Source organism: Gymnodraco acuticeps, unplaced genomic scaffold, assembly GCF_902827175.1.
Source record: "Gymnodraco acuticeps unplaced genomic scaffold, fGymAcu1.1, whole genome shotgun sequence".
In the NCBI taxonomy this organism is placed as follows: domain Eukaryota; kingdom Metazoa; phylum Chordata; class Actinopteri; order Perciformes; family Bathydraconidae; genus Gymnodraco; species Gymnodraco acuticeps.
The window spans coordinates 503,308-519,746 of record NW_022989860.1 but is presented as its reverse complement, the minus strand read 5'-3'; the positions used below and the strand labels follow the sequence as shown (position 1 = coordinate 519,746).

Sequence of the window (16,439 nt, the reverse complement as noted above, 5' to 3'; positions counted from 1 at the left end):
TATAACGGTGGCTCGGCTTGAAGGGAGACTCTCGGAACGTGGTGGCTGAAAACCACAAGCACTGTCTTGATTTCGAGTTTGAAGATATTCCTGAGGACGCTGGCTTCCACCACACATGCTACATAAGGTTTACCGACAAAAAGGCCATGACGAAGGTGGAAAGATGGCTCGCACGTGAGGGAGATCAAGACGTTAGGGAGGACCTCAAGGTCGAGCCCATCCCATCGACGTCTAGCAGCACGTACCGAAGCCAAACAGAGAAGCTACGATCAAGGTCAGGCCTGCCAATCGCAGGCTCTGGCCCCGTCCTTCCTGCCCTGTGCATTATATGCAAGATGAAGGAGAAAATGATCATCAAAGCAGGCAAGCGACAAAGGGATCAACTGTGTAAGGCTGAAACATTAAAAGCAGGTAAGCAAACATCTAAAATGCAAACCCCCTCCCCCTCCCCCCACACACACACACACACACACACACACACACACACACACACACACACACACACACACACACACACACACACACACACACACACACACACACACACACACACACACACACACACACACACACACACACTCTCTGTGGTTGAATAATTGAAAGGTACAATTATGTGTGAGAGATACATCAACAAACTCATTGAGTTGTCCTTTTTTTCCGTTTAGGCAAATTGCAGAAAGCTGCTGAGAAGAAAGATGACCAAAGCGTTCTTTTACATATAAAAGACAAAGACTGTGTGGCTCTGGAGGTGCGGTACCACAAAAGCTGTTACAGTCAGTACACCAACTTTTTGCTGAGACCTGACAAACCAGAGACAGAACAGTAAGTTATTTCTCCTTGGATTGCTTTACCTATTTGCACTACCACCAGACTGAAGTCCAGGTGTGTGTCGGCGATGGCTATATATTAGGGCTGTCAAACGATTAACATTTTTAATCGGATTAATCACAGCTTAAAAATTAATTAATCATGATTAATCACCATTCGAACTATGTCCAAAATATGCCATTTATTTATGTATATTGTTGTGGGAATGGAAAGATAAATGAAAGAAGGCGGATATATCCATTTAACATACAGTATCTATGTTTATTATAACATTTTTCTGCGTGTCAAAATGAAAGACAACCCACACACCTATCAATCATCAAACCGTGGGGTCTTAATTCATTACGTGTTGATTTCTATCAACGGGGGAGTACTTCAGGAAAGTCGACAGAGGGGGGGGGGGGGGGCTAGTGGAGTACTTCGTGACCACAGAGTGTGAACGTTGTGATCAGCTGTTTTAGCGCAGTTCTCCCGTGTCTCCCTCCGCAGCCGGTTGACGTAGTTTTGGCACAATTCCGTTGTACAGACCGACGTTAACAGCAGCCCTGTCTGTGCACACGGAGACCGACTCTGTCGTCCGGTGATCTAACCGCCTTCTGGAAAAGCTTCACAAGTACGTCGGTACGCAAATGCGCTTTGTGACACAAGTGACGGTACGCATTTCAGATTACGCACATAACCTGCGTACCAGTTATGTGGACTCCTGTACTACAGCAAAAGTATTCTCCGTCGGGACTTCCTGCAACAACACCACGCCGTTATCTTGATTCTGATTGGCCAGAAGACATTATCAAAGATGTTCTATTGAGAAGACGATCACTACGTGACAAAAGTTTTCAAAACCGTGGCTACTGAAATCAATCTTACTAACTGCTGTCTGTGCAATTTACTCCGCGCGAGTTGGCAGACTTTATTTTGCTTATTTCATGGTGGGGCTAAGCCATTTCTTGGTATGGGTGTAGCCTACCCCAGCCATACCCTGGCGCTGCCACTGGTGGCACGTATGGGGCGGGCCATTCTGCACATGCGTTAAATGCGTTAAATATTTTAACGCAATTAATTCAAAAAATTAATTACCGCCGTTAACGCGATAATTTTGACAGCACTACTATATATATATATACACACATACTTAACATTATATAAGTAAACATCCAATTTCCTTCTGTTATATGTGCACACAATCATAACACTTATTCATTTATCCATTTATTTACTTCTCATTCATGTGTTGTAGGGATGAGCCAATGTTTGATGCCAGTTACAAGCTGTTCTGTGAGAGGATCATCCGCCAGAGGCTGCTTGTCAACAATGAGGTGCTTAGAATGGGCCAGCTGAGGAAGGCCTTCATTGACATGGTGAAAGCAAACAAAGGTGTTGATGCTTCAAACTACAGGTAACTGCAATGTAATAAAAGTCTTATTATTTATCATGTGCAAGGCCAGCTTTAAACAAAAATGTGTATGACAGGCCTGTTTGGAGAAACAGTTTTTAAGTCTTGCTGTTTGCAGACATGTGCAACTTCCTCAACAACTTCCTCAACTACTCAACTTCCTCTTGACTGCCTTTTTTTTGGTTTATTTTATTTGACTATATTTACTTATTTGCCTGTCCTTGTTTGTCTACCCTCCCTCTTATTGTAAAGCATCTTTGAGTTGTGAAAAGCGCTATATAAATAACGTTTATTATTATTATTATTATTATGTACCAGTTGGCAACATGGAGAACAGCTAGTGTGTAGTGTTGTTTGTGATGATGTGGGCCTTTATTTGGCTTCTTTGGTGTTAAATGTGCTGTATGGTTCTAGTCTGTAATGTCTTGTATCACCTCCACCACTCTCTGCTTTTGATGGTACTCCTGTGACTCGTAATTGTCACTGTTTTGTTGTGTTACAGACAGGATCTGTTGAAGAAGAGGCTGGCTCAAGATTTCCCTCAGCTAGCATTTCACATGCCCACCAAGCGCCACGTCTGCGAACTGGTTTTTGCTGAGACTCTGTCAAAGGATGCACTCGTGGACATGCTACCAGATCCATCCGGTACGGAAACAACACAGTCCAGCGAATTGAGCCAGACAGACAGCGACAATGAAACAGGGAGAACAAAGTGCCAAACAACACAGGAGGACACAAGGACACTGTATACAGCAGCGTTGTTTTTGAAAAGACTGCTTAGTGACACTCCTGGCATGTCATGCCCATGGCCTCCCACTTCTGAAAATCTAAATGTCACTGAATCTCAAACTGTTGTCCCCATTGGACTATACAATCTGGTCAGCTGGATTATAGGTGCCACTGAGGAGCCAACACTGGATCATTATGTCAACATTGATGATGACGTACATTTGAAAGTGTTGTCTGTTTGTCAAGACATTGTGTACCTTGCTTCCAAGGGCCGCAAGAAGACACCCAAGTCCTTGGCTTTAGGTTTAACTGTTCGACATTTAACTGGATCATCACGCATTGTATCACTGCTTAACAGACTGGGACATTGTGCATCATGGGACACAGTTTTGAGTCTAGACACTAGCCTTGCCCAACTGACACTAGTAGAAGGCAGAGACAAAATACCGAAGGGATTCTCAAAGCGGACACCCACAACACTTGTGTGGGATAACATTGACTTTGGTGAGGAGACACTATCGGGTTGTGGAACTACTCACCATACAAATGGAATTATGCTCCAGAGTTTGCCCGTCGAGCCTATGTCCACAGCAATCAGACAGCCACTGAGAAAGGGAGTTACCTCATTCATAGCCCCCCCCCCCCCAATGCCTATATACAACCTTACCATCAGTCCAAAAGGCAAGGGCCACAGAACTTGTGTCAACCAGTGCAGTCAGCGACATGCAGAATGGACACCCACTTTGCTGCACAAGCTGAAATGGCATATGCTTTTGTGAAGTCCACATGTACGGATAGTTGTACAATCCCAAGCTGGACAGGGTTCCATACACTGCTTCAGGATGAAAACACTCTGCAGAAGTCCGCATTATATTATCTTCCAGTCATTGAAGCCTCACCAACAGAGATGTCAACAGTCAACACTATCCTGAAGCGAAGTGTCCAGATTGCTGACCAGCTAGAACTGGATCATATAGTTTTAGTGTTTGACCAGGCTATATATGCCAAAGCAGAGCAAATACGCTGGAAGGATGTTGAGTTTACAAAGCGTCTAGTGATTAGACTAGGTGAATTCGATACATGCATGTCATACCTGAGTATTCTAGGCAAAAGGTTTGGAGATGCAGGACTGCAAGATATCCTCATTGAATCTGAAGTTGTTGCCCCAGGATCCATCAATGGGGTACTCAATGGCCATCACTACAATCCAGAGGTGTGGACTCGAGTCACATGACTTGGACTCGAGTCAGACTCGAGTCACACATTTGATGACTTGAGACTCGACTTGACAAAATCACAAAACACTTGCGACTCGACTTGGACTTGAACACCAATGACTCGGGACTTGACTTGGACTTGAGCCTTCTGACTTGAGGTGACTTGATACTTTAATTCAGAGGTCTCCAACACGCCGATCGCGAGCTGCCGTTAGAAGAGCAGACTCCCGTCGGGGAGAGCAGAATCTTCAGCCGCTCCTACTCTTGCTGAGAATCCTTGCAGGCAGGGGCGGGTCTTTATTTAGCTGGGCCAACATGCGGCCAATCATATGCGAGGACACACTAGGATCATACCATTATGTGAAAGAAGGGTGGGGGGCACAGCATGTGTAGTGGTACAGGCCAGCTGCACAGAGCGACGGGGAGACGGGGAGCCGGATTTAAAGCGCGTCGGAAAAAGTCAAGAAATGAGCGAAAACCGAAAAAAAAGCAGCATCTGGCTGCTTTCAATGATATTGGAGAAAGCAAAGCTTTTTTTTTTTGGGTAACCACTCAGGATTTATTGTCAGAGGTGGGAGAAGTTCAGACAATTAAAAAAGTTACAATCAGGGTTCCCGCGGGGTCTTAACAAGTCTTAAAAAGTCTTACATTTGATAATCTGAATTTAAGGCCTTAAACATCTCTTAAATATGATTTAGAAGGTCTTAAAAATTATCGGATTTGAAAGGTACTTCTGTGTTGCGATAGCGTCTAAATGTGTTTTGGGGGAAATGTCCGGCTGCAAAGTAACCAGTACGGTAATAGCCTTTCAGTTCCCCCCAACAATTTGTATTGAATTAAATCAACATGGAACCAGTAATCACTAACTTCTCCTGGCCCCTTATTGGAGAACACCCAGCTAGTAACCTAGCAATCAAGCTTCAGCTCATGTAGCCTATCTTCGAATCTACTTACAAATTAATATGGGGAAGTGTCAGTTCAACCGTATTTGGTTGGAAAACATCTAATTTAGTGCTTGGTTGAAACCAGCGGAGGGGAACGTGTTTGAACTCCGCTGCACCTTTTGCAAAAGAAATTAGCGTTTGTTTTGCTAATGTAGCGTTAGCTAGTGGAGCGTTAGCTAGTGCAGCAGCTCCCGCAACAACACCGGGGGACCTCCGGGAGAAGTTTGGGTCTACGTCAACCCTAAAAGCGGAGGTGCTGTAGACGCTAAATACCGTAGCTAAACACCAATCATACAACAGCAACGATGAAATAGTGTAGCCAAGGCAGCAGAGCTCTGAATATAGCTCTTGTCACTCTCTCTCAGACAGACACACACACACACACACACACACACACACACACACACACACACACACACACACACACACACACACACACACACACACACACACACACACACACACACACACACACACACACACACACACACACTAGGGCTGCTCGATTATGGCAATAATCAAGATTATGTTGGTCAATAATTAATATCATGATTATTAAATACGATTATTCATTGACTTTGAAAACATCCATTTATTGAACTTTAAAACAAATAATCATTTGAACAGTGTGACGGCCCCTAGGCCTTAGACTCAGGTCCCTGGTTAGCCACTCCCCAAATCAGGAGAGATTGCTGACACCTGATTTGGGTTGACTGCTCAGCTACAAGTATGGGTGCCTGAGCAGTCAGTCTTTCTCTCCTCTTGGGTTGCTTGGCTCTACTGGACCTTGGGTTGTTTGTTCTTTCTTTATATACTGATGCATGTTCACACACCCACTCACTACACACATGACTGATTAACTGACTTCATAGTTAATTTAGTTTCTTTAAATAAATGCACTTCAATTGGATGAATCATGTGTGGTCTCCTTCCTTTGTCCGTCCTTGAGATAGGGCGTGACATGGGGGCTCGTCTAAAGTCAAAAGTAAAATGTTGACATACATTTTGTTGGTATGAATTTTCTGTGCTAATTTAGGTTGGAGTATCACACATGGATGTAGTTGTTTTGGAGAGCTTTATTATAATCTAGTTTGGGCCAGTTTTCTTTGAGGTAAATATGCTAAATGTTTGGTGTGGCATGTGACTGGTGCTCTCCTCTGTGAGGCCTAGCAGCAGGTTCTAATAGAGAGTCTGTTGTCGGGGGTTGGGTTTAGTGTGACAGAGAAAGTGGCTAGAGCAGTTGTCTCGGGATCACGTCCATGGTTTCTTGTGGGGTCGCTGTGTATACAGTTGCTTTCCAGTACCACTGGGTTTCAGTGAATAAATACCCGCCACAAGTATCTGTACGAAGACTAGGTACGAGTTTAGTCAGATAAGGGACATACTCTAATTAGTTAGTTGAGCATGGGGAGTCACCAGTTGTTGTTGCCACTAGTTGCATAGTGTAAAGGTTTGGTGTATGTTACCTCAATGTGGTTATCTAGGTTGCTAGATTTTTGTGGTTTGATATGGCTAACATTGTGGAAGATTATGTTCAGTGTCCCTCGGCTGAGTTGTTGGAGCAACTCCCTGCAGTCTCTGGATTTCCTTGCTCTCACTGAGACCTGGATTACTCCATCCAACACATCCACCCCAGCAGCTCTCTCCACTGCATATTCCTTCTCCCATACACCCAGACCAACTGGCAGAGGAGGTGGCACTGGTCTCCTGCTCTCTCCCAAATGGAGCTTTTCCCTCTTCAAGCTACCTAACTTCACTCCTTCCACCTTTGAATTCCATGCCGTCACAGTAACCCATCCTATACAGTTAACCATTGTTGTTCTCTACCGTCCACCAGGCGCCTTGGGGGACTTCTTGGAGGAATTAGATAATCTCCTCTCACACATCCCTGAAACTGGCCCTCCCGCTGTACTTCTCGGAGACTTCAACCTCCAGACGGGGAAGATAGACGAACTAACATCCCTGTTAACTGCCTTTGCTTTCTCACTGTCTCCGTCCCCACCGACTCATAAAGCTGGCAATGTCCTTGATCTCATATTCTCAAGGAACTGCGCTACTTCTAACCTCTCTGTAAACCCGCTCCACACATCCGATCACTTCTTCATTTCATTCTCTCTACCCCTTTCCAAACATAACAAATTAATCTCTTCTCATCCTGCACTTGTCCGCCGTAACCTTCGTTCCCTCTCCCCCTCTCCCCCTCTACCTTTGCCTCGTCGGTGCTCTCAGCCCTCCCTTCCTCTGACTCGTTCCAACTCCTGCCTTCAAACTCTGCTGCAGAAACTCTCCTCTCTACTCTCTCATCCACTCTGGACTCTCTCTGTCCTCTCACATCTCGGCAGGCTCGTCAGTCCCCTCCTGCTCCCTGGCTAAATGATGCACTGCGTGCTAATAGAACCGTCCTTAGGGCAGCAGAGCGGAAACGGTGGAAATCCAAACACCGTGACGACCTCCTAACCTATCAGGCTCTCCTCTCCTCTTTCTCTGCTTCGATCTCTCAGGCAAAAAGCACTTTCTTTCAAGATAAGATCCAATCTTCCTATTCCAATCCTAAAAAACTATTCTCCATCTTCTCCACCCTCTTGGACCCTCCAAAAGCCCCTCCCCCCTCCTCACTTCTGTCAAGCGACTTTGTTACCCACTTTGAAAAAAAGGTTGATGATATTCGCTCTTCTTTTTCTGACTCACCTTTACTCACCGCTGGGTCACCAGACCCTCCTTCCACCAACACACTAACCTCCTTTTCCCCTCTCTCTCCAAGTGAGGTTCTTACCCTCATTACCTCTGCCCGCCCCTACCACCTGTCCTCTGGACCCTATCCCTTCAAACCTCCTTCAGACTATCGCTCCTGATATTCTACCGTTTCTCACCCATTTCATCAACACTTCTCTAACTTCTGGTCACTTTCCAAACAGTCTCAAGGAGGCAAGAGTAAACCCTCCCCTAAAGAAACCTACTCTCAACCCGTCTGATGTTATAAACTACAGGCCTGTCTCTCTCCTCCCGTTCCTGTCTAAATCACTTGAACGCGCTGTCTTTAAACAACTCTCCTGTTATCTCCATCAGAATAACCTTCTGGATCCGCACCAGTCTGGTTTCAAGGCAGGTCACTCCACAGAAACTGCTCTCATTGCTGTCACGGAGGAACTGCACACTGCCAAAACTGCATCCCTCTCCTCTGTCATCATCCTGTTGGACCTGTCTGCTGCATTCGACATGGTGAATCATCAGATCCTCCTTCGCACTCTCCAAAAACTTGGAGTTTCAGGCTCTGCACTTTCCCTCCTCACCTCATATCTGAAAGACCGTACCTACAGGGTGACTTGGAGAGGGTCTGAGTCCCAACCTTGTCAATTAACTACAGGGGTCCCTCAGGGCTCTGTTCTTGGTCCCCTCCTCTTCTCCCTGTACACAAACTCACTCGGATCAGTCATTAGCCCGCATGGTTTTTCATACCACTGCTACGCTGACGACACCCAATTAATTCTGTCCTTTCCCCGCTCAGAGACCCAGGTCGTCGCACGCATCTCTGCTTGTCTAGCTGACATCTCTCAGTGGATGTCTGCTCATCACCTCAAGCTCAACCTTGACAAGACTGAGCTGCTTTTCCTTCCGGGAAAAGATTGTCCCACTCTTGACCTAACAATCAACATCGGCACCTCAGTTGTTTCCCCGACTCAGACTGCAAGGAATCTGGGTGTGATCCCAGATAACAACCTGTCCTTCACTGCAAACATAGCTGCCACAACCCGTTGCTGCAGATACACGCTTTACAACATCAGGAAGATACATCCCCAGCTGACACAGAAAGCGACGCAGGTTCTGGTCCAGGCTCTCGTCATCTCACGCCTAGACTACTGCAACTCCCTCCTGGCTGGTCTACCTGCATGTGCCATCCGACCTCTGCAGCTCATCCAGAATGCAGCGGCTCGTCTGGTCTTCAACCTTCCTAAATGTTCCCACACCACTCCGCTCCTCCGCTCCCTTCACTGGCTTCCGGTAACTGCTAGAATCCACTTCAAGACACTGGTACTTGCTTACCATGCTGCGAATGGATCTGGCCCTTCGTACATCCAGGACATGGTTAAACCGTACACCCCAGCGCGTGCACTATGCTCTGCATCAGCCAAACGACTCGCTGCGAACTCGCTGCGAGGGGGACCCAAGTTCCCATCGGCAAAAACACGTGGGTTTGCTATCCTGGCTCCAAGATGGTGGAATGAGCTCCCCATTGACATCAGGACAGCAGATAGCTTGCACATCTTCCGGCGCAAACTGAAAACTCATCTCTTTCGACTCCACTTCAAGCGATAGAACTATTAACAAAGCACTTATATACTAATAAAGGACTGGCTTATCTAAAGCCAGTTGAGTAGCACTTGAAATGTTTTGGCTCTATGAAACCTGATGTACTTATATGATTCTGTTTTCTTCAAGGTTGTGTCTTCCTGGTCGAATGTACTTATTGTAAGTCGCTTTGGATAAAAGCGTCAGCTAAATGCAATGTAATGTAATGTAATGTAATGTACAAAGGAGCAGTTGGTGAAGATTGCTCATTAATACTCTGTTGATTTTGATTCCAAGCAAACAAAGGAAACCCTGAAAAGTGTTATAAAGGCTAATTTGCTAGACTGTGCGGTACTGATGGACAGGGGAGGTAAGAGCATTGTCACAAATGATGTGTCTGGCTTGACATTTGAACAACAGGAAAAATTGTTGATTTTGAGGTTAGAACAAATGAAACTGGATTTGGAACTGCAAAAATTGGCTTTGATTAGGGCAGGTAAAATGTCTGCATCGGCATTGAATGAGGAACTTGTAAGTTCACGCTTTGATGTTGCAAGTAATTTACTGTTGTTGCCAAAGTTTAATGAAAATGATATAGACACTTTTTTTTGTCTGTTTGAGCGTGTTGCTGATTCAAGGGGCTGGCCTGATGAGGACAGAACTTTAATGTTGCAGTGTGTGTTTACAGGTAAAGCACAAGAAGCCTACTCCGCTTTATCTTCTGACGCCTGTAAAGATTATGATACAGTGAAATCGTCTGTTTTGAAGGCTTATGAGTTGGTGCCTGAAGCGTACCGCCAATGTTTTAGAGACTGGCGAAAGAGTGGTAACAAAACACATGTGGAATTTGCACGGGATTTGATCTTGCATTTCAAGCGCTGGTACTCTTCTTCTGGGGTAAAAACATTGGATCAGTTATGTGATTTAATCATTCTGGAGCAGTTGAAACAGTCGGTCCCTGAGAACATTGCAACCTATATTAATGAACATAAAGTCACATGTCCTAGGGAGGCAGCAGTACTGGCTGATGAGTATGTGTTGACGCACAGGCGCATCTTTGGTGAGCGTTATGAAAGGAATGAATCTCAGAAAGCAGGATCTTTGTCCCCAAAGTTTGCACAGCATCCTAATGGCACAAACAATGCAAATGTGTGTCATTATTGCCATCAACAGGGTCATTGGAAAAAAGAATGTCCTTTGCTAGAGGGGAAAAGCAACAATTTTCATGTGAAGTCAGTTGGTTTGGCTACAACTATTCATAATCCCAAAGTTGATGAAACAGAAGTCTTGGCTCCATTGCAAATGCAGGGTAAAGCAATTGATATCGCAGAGGTTGAGTCGGGTTATGCTCCGTTTATCTCTGACGGTTTTGTAACTCTAGTTGGGAGTGACAAGAAAGTTCAAGTCAGGATTTTGAGGGACTCGGGCGCTTTGAATAGTTTTGTGAGGGAGGCCATCTTGCCTTTTTCTCCAGATTCAGACATGGGGCGCTGTGTTCCAGTTAGAGGGATTGGTCTGCAAACCATTTCTGTGCCTGAGCATAAACTGTTTCTGTCCTGTGATTTGGTCCAGAGAGAAGTGGAGGTTGGTGTTCGTTCAGAGTTGCCCGTGACTGGAGTGGACATCATTTTGGGAAATGACCTGGCAGGTGGTCGTGTTTGGCCAGATCATGCAAAGCCATTCAGGGGTAACAAAATAAACATTGCAGGAAAGAGTTTTCAAGTTAGAGGCGAGGACTGGTTTTGTCCGGATAAGTGTGGAATGATGAACTTTGCTAGAAGAAGCAGTTGTTACAGATGTGGCAGGAAGAAAACCATGAGGGCACAGATGATGAAAGCTGGAGGAACAGATTGTTGGAAAACTCTGGCTGGGAAGAGCAGGGGTCTCTTCGGTGTAAATGATTGGAAGTGTAAAACATGTGGCAATGTCAATTGGGCTAGAAGGTCAGAGTGCAACATTTGTAACTGTTACGGTTGCTGTTTGTCTGCTCCTTAATCTGTCTGGGATTGTTTGCAGCTGTGTGTGTGTGTGGTTATGCAAATGAGCTGTGTGGTAGCCCCAACATCATTGGCTGCCCATCTCGTGGTCCGCCTCTGAAGATGGTGATTGGATCGACGTCGTCCAATCGCAGCGCACAGCCGGCGCACACCTGCTGGGGAGGAGTACAAAGGCTGCGGAATATCACCACTCTGGAGGCTCTGACGTGTGGACAGACGCCTCTCGCTACTTGCAGAATTCTGTTAACTGTGGTTAAACTTGTGTGATTAGTAGTGTCTAGAGTAGCTAAGTTAGAGTGTAGAGTAGTTTAGTTAGTGTTTAGAGTAGCTTAGGATTTTGTGACTGTTGCCTTTTAGTTTAGCTGTGTGTTTTGTATATATTTCCTGTGTTAGTCTGTACCACTTTTAAAGTGAGGTTTTGTTTCGTTCTTTGTTTAGTATATTAGTATTTATTTTCCCTGTATGCCTTTAGACTCCTTTTGAGTCCTCCCTTAGTTTGGTTATCTGTCAACCTGTGCCCTTTTGGCCCCTTTTGTTTGTTTCAGGCTGCCTGCCTTCCATTTTGTTACACCTTGCTTTATAATAAAACCACTTATAATCAGAGTTGGGTGTAATAATAATATAATAATATTACTTTTGTCGGTAACGGAGTAGTGTAACGCGTTACTTTTATAATTTAGTAATCACACTACAGTTACTAACATTGCCCCGACACGCGTTACATCGTTACTTTTATAAAATAATCACACTCACTGACAGACTAGAGGGGTTTCCGCCGCAGGTTTATATACATGTAGGCCTATGTAATCTGCGCGATTTGCGAGACCACATCTCCACGTGCAGCAGTGCTGCATAAACATGGATGAGTCTTTTCATCTGTAAACTCCCTCACGGGGCCGCTCGCTCTCTTTTGTTGATCGCCCTCTCACGGGTGAACAGTTCAATGTCCCGCTTCATTGTAGGAATTCTGCCATGTCTCTACCACTTTAGTTTGACCATCTCTGTTACTAAGTTATGGAATACTAAATACATAAGTAATTAGATACCTTACCGTTACTGCGCTCATAAAGAATGATAAGAATAATGCGTCTTGAACTGGTTTAATTAATTAGTGTCTTGACGTTTCACAGACTGTTAGTTTGTTGTGGTAGGCTGGTAGCCTATTTTAGAGCATATAAAAAGAAAGACTTGTGTTATGTCTTCCTTAATGCAATAGTAATTGGGGGTGCAAGTGGAGTCTCGCAGAGGCAAAACTGTGGCGCGCACACTGTAGGTGCGCCGCAGTCTGCGTGATCTGCCTGTAGGGAGGGGCGGGCCGGCCCTGCGAGTAAAGTAACGAGTTACTTTATGTAGAGAGTAACGAAGTAGTGTAATATATTACTTTTTTTTTAAGTAATATGTAATATATTACTTTTTTTTAGTAACGACCCCATCTCTGCTTATAATTAATACCAATACCACTCTGGTCGTGTTGCTTCCCTTTGGTTCCCCTAGCCCAACAGGGAACGTAACAGTAACACATGGAAGTATGTGAAAGAGAGCTACAGTAACCTCTTTGGGTAAGATGGGGCAGGCAAGGGGAGCTTCGTCCCATTCTTCTTGAAGTTTTGGCCGTACAGGCATTCCCTGTTTCGTCCACTAAGCAGCAGTAGTTGCTTTTCCTGGGGTTAGGCTGTAATGATTGCGGGTTTTGTGCACATTTCGGTAGTCACCTCATGTACTTTTTGTCATAGTTCCTTCTTTGCCTAGTATCACTTTTGATAGGCTTATAATGCAGTTTGTGTGTGCTCTGAAACGTGTTACTCGGATTTATGAATTGGAAGAAAATGTTGTGTCTAATGTTCTTGTTTTGTTTCAGGATCTGAGGTGCTACCTCATTCTTAAGGGGGGAGGTGTGACGGCCTTTAAAACAAATAATCATATGAACAGTGTGACGGCCCCTAGGCCTTAGACTCAGGTCCCTGGTTAGCCACTCCCCAAATCAGGAGAGATTGCTGACACCTGATTTGGGTTGACTGCTCAGCTACAAGTATGGGTGCCTGAGCAGTCAGTCTTTCTCTCCCCTTGGGTTGATTGGCTCTACTGGACCTTGGGTTGTTTGTTCTTTCTTTATATACTGATGCATGTTCACACACCCACACACTACACACATTACTGATTAACTGACTTCATAGTTAATTTAGTTTCTTTAAATAAATGCACTTCAATTGGATGAATCATGTGTGGTCTCCTTCCTTTGTCCGTCCTTGAGCCAGGGCGTGACACACAGTATATTTGTAACTGTTGATTACCCTGAACGTATAATTCAACTGAAAAACCAATACAAAAATTAATTAGATCAAATATGTTGTAGTGCACTGTCACAACCTAGCAAAGCAAAATAATCGTTTTTTTCAATTATGTTGTTTTTCGTAATTGTGGCAGGCCAAAATCGTAATTGCGATTAAAATATGATTAATTGCACAGCCCACACACACGCACACACACACACACACACATACACACAGTTCTGTGCTGTTATGTTCAGTCATTGTTCTTATGTTGAACATGAATACATTTACTTTGTAAGTGATTATGGGACGTATTTCTTCTTTCATATCAATTTTCCTTCATACTTTATTGCCGTGAAATAGGTCTTAAATTCTATTCAAAGTGGTCTTAAAAAGTCCAAAATTTGAGTTGGCGAAACCTGCAGGAACCCTACTGTATACAATAAAAAGTCCTGCATTCAAAATGTTACAAGTAAAAGTATTAGCATCAACATATACTTAAAGTACCACCTGCAGAGGGATCTAGATGCAGGTGTTCTCTTCCCCATAGAGACCGCCTGGCTGCACATTATCCCTTGCATAAAGATAGAATGTAGGTCCCTTACAACATGTTGTGCACAGTGGAAATAAATATTCTGGTTACCTCAACATCAGGGATCTTATACATTAAACTCCTTCTGAATCAAACCGTCACGATAGCCTTACCTTACTGATCCCTCTTCAAATAGAAGAGAGAAAATGGATTATTAAATTATTAATGTGACTAATAAAGAGCAGTTTGATTATTAAGTATTATTCTATTGATCAATGTCATTACATTTGGTGAAAAGCACACAATGACTTGTTTAAGACTCGTTTTGTCAAAGTTTAGGACTTGGACTTGACTTGAACTTGCCCAACCTGACTTGAGACTTGAGCGCAAAGACTTGAGACTTGACTCGGACTTGAGCGCAAAGACTTGAGACTTGACTCGGACTTGCAAAACAATGACTTGGTCCCACCTCTGCTACAATCGCAGCATGAGGGCACATAAACTTCTATATGAGAGTCTGCAGCGCATCCGGTTTATCACCTTCATGGACTCCTTGCCACCCCAAGAGAGAGCTGCGTGCATGGATGTCATCACTGAGATGGAATGTGCCTTTCCAGACAGATTGATGGATGTTTTGAGTGCAGATCAGAGGTTTGATAATATGTGCTCGAAATATGCAGACTTTGTGCAGAGGAGGAGTACAGAGAATGCAACATTTGCTTTCTGGAGCTCATACATTGACATGATGCAGCTACTCCTCCTGTTTGTGAGAGCAACGCGAGAATCAAACTGGCAGCTTCACCTGTCAACCGCCGGTTAATGATGCCATGGTTTTTTGCCTACGATCGAGTAAATTACGCTCGATATTTACCTGCATACTGGCTGGAAATGATGAATCTGCCTGTCACACATCCCTCTTGCCACAGTGACATGAATGTGAAAGGCCAGTGGACTGTCCAGCGACAAAGTGTTCATGGATTTGCCTCCATTGCTTGCGACCAGGCTATTGAGCAAACACTTAACAGAGATGCCAAGACCAAAGGTGGCTGGACAGGGATCACACAAAATCGGTCTGCAGTGTATCGCTGGATACTGTCACAGCATGAAAGAGCCGCGATAGCAAGACAGTGTGAATCAATGGCAGGGATATCTCCTGAGCTACGGACAAGAAAAGACCTGGACAAGACACGCATCTCTGCTGATGCAAAGGCTGTGAGTAGAATCTTGGACACTATTGATTCCATGCTCAACCCTTTTGATGTACACCAACACGGCATTGTGTCTTAGCTCTGGAAGAGTAGCAACAGGAGAAATCACAAAGGATTTGCTTGTTGCCTCAGAAAAGGGTGAAAATGCCCGAAAGGAGTTTATGGAGCCGAGACTGTTATCCAAAACAGTTGACATATTTGCCCCCATAATATCACAAAAACTCAAGACTCTCAGTGATCAGAAAAAGCCCCCCAAAAAATCTGCAGCAGGCAAGGAAGTGATTTTGCGTGCTGACAAGAAGTTATTTTCAAGGCTCCTCATCCTTGGCCAGAGCAGGAAAATTGAAATGAGGGAAATTCTGTCATATTCCTTGGGAACTGTGTCATATCCATTAGCAAGTGCTGATGGTTCACTTGCCAAAACAAACAAATCAGCTCTCATGGATCTACTGGAGAGATAAGGTGGAGAGTGCTTGGTTGACAAAGTTCCAATAGGTGGTGCCATTCTTTTTGATGGCATGGCAGTCATGCAGGCCATGCGATCCAGACCAGCAACATTTGGAGAGCTTGCAGAGACCATACTGCAGAGCATACTCCAACTTGCTTTGCATCACAAGTGTACACTAGGGGTGTAACGGTATCCGTATTCGTCCCGTACCGTCACAGTTCGGACGTCACGGTTCCGCACATGCAGTCACACGACGAATACGCCTTTTTTTATGAGTGGGAAAAAAGTCTGTCACTCAGGGCAGTATTACACTATATATAATCCAGGGGGCGGTATTGCGCCTAAAAGCCGCCCGTAAATAACAAATGAAGAACAAGAACAAAACACAACAAAACGAACACAATACATGAAGAAGAAAAGTTAGTAGCTATGGCGAGTTCACACAACACACAGGAGCTAGAAGACCCACCTGCTTCTTTTAAATCAGGTGTGTGGTAACATTTTGGGTTCCCTGTGGACTACAACAATGATGGGGTGCGAGTTGTGGATCGGACGAGGACGGTGTGTCAGCGTTGTTCGACAGCGA

General features: G+C 44.6%; 1 protein-coding gene across 1 annotated transcript; it reads left to right on the top strand.

Moving 5' to 3' along the window:
* Window positions 1-804: 804 nt before the first annotated feature.
* On the top strand, window positions 805-13,279 carry LOC117562512. The gene is made up of 4 exons (XM_034240354.1): window positions 805-822; window positions 2,066-2,224; window positions 2,724-3,472; window positions 13,254-13,279. The coding sequence occupies exons 2-4, from the start codon at window positions 2,076-2,078 to the stop codon at window positions 13,277-13,279; spliced, it is 924 nt and encodes a 307-aa protein (XP_034096245.1). The 5' UTR covers window positions 805-822; window positions 2,066-2,075.
* Window positions 13,280-16,439: the final 3,160 nt, after the last annotated feature.

Excerpts from the sequence above, each read along its gene's own strand:
- LOC117562512 (XM_034240354.1), top strand. The coding sequence starts at position 2,076 with ATGTTTGATGCCAGTTACAAGCTGTTCTGTGAGAGGATCATCCGCCAG. Across the intron at positions 2,225-2,723 it reads GTTGATGCTTCAAACTACAG|ACAGGATCTGTTGAAGAAGA; the intron begins GTAACTGCAATG and ends GTTGTGTTACAG. Across the intron at positions 3,473-13,253 it reads TGGTGAGGAGACACTATCGG|GATCTGAGGTGCTACCTCAT; the intron begins GTTGTGGAACTA and ends GTTTTGTTTCAG.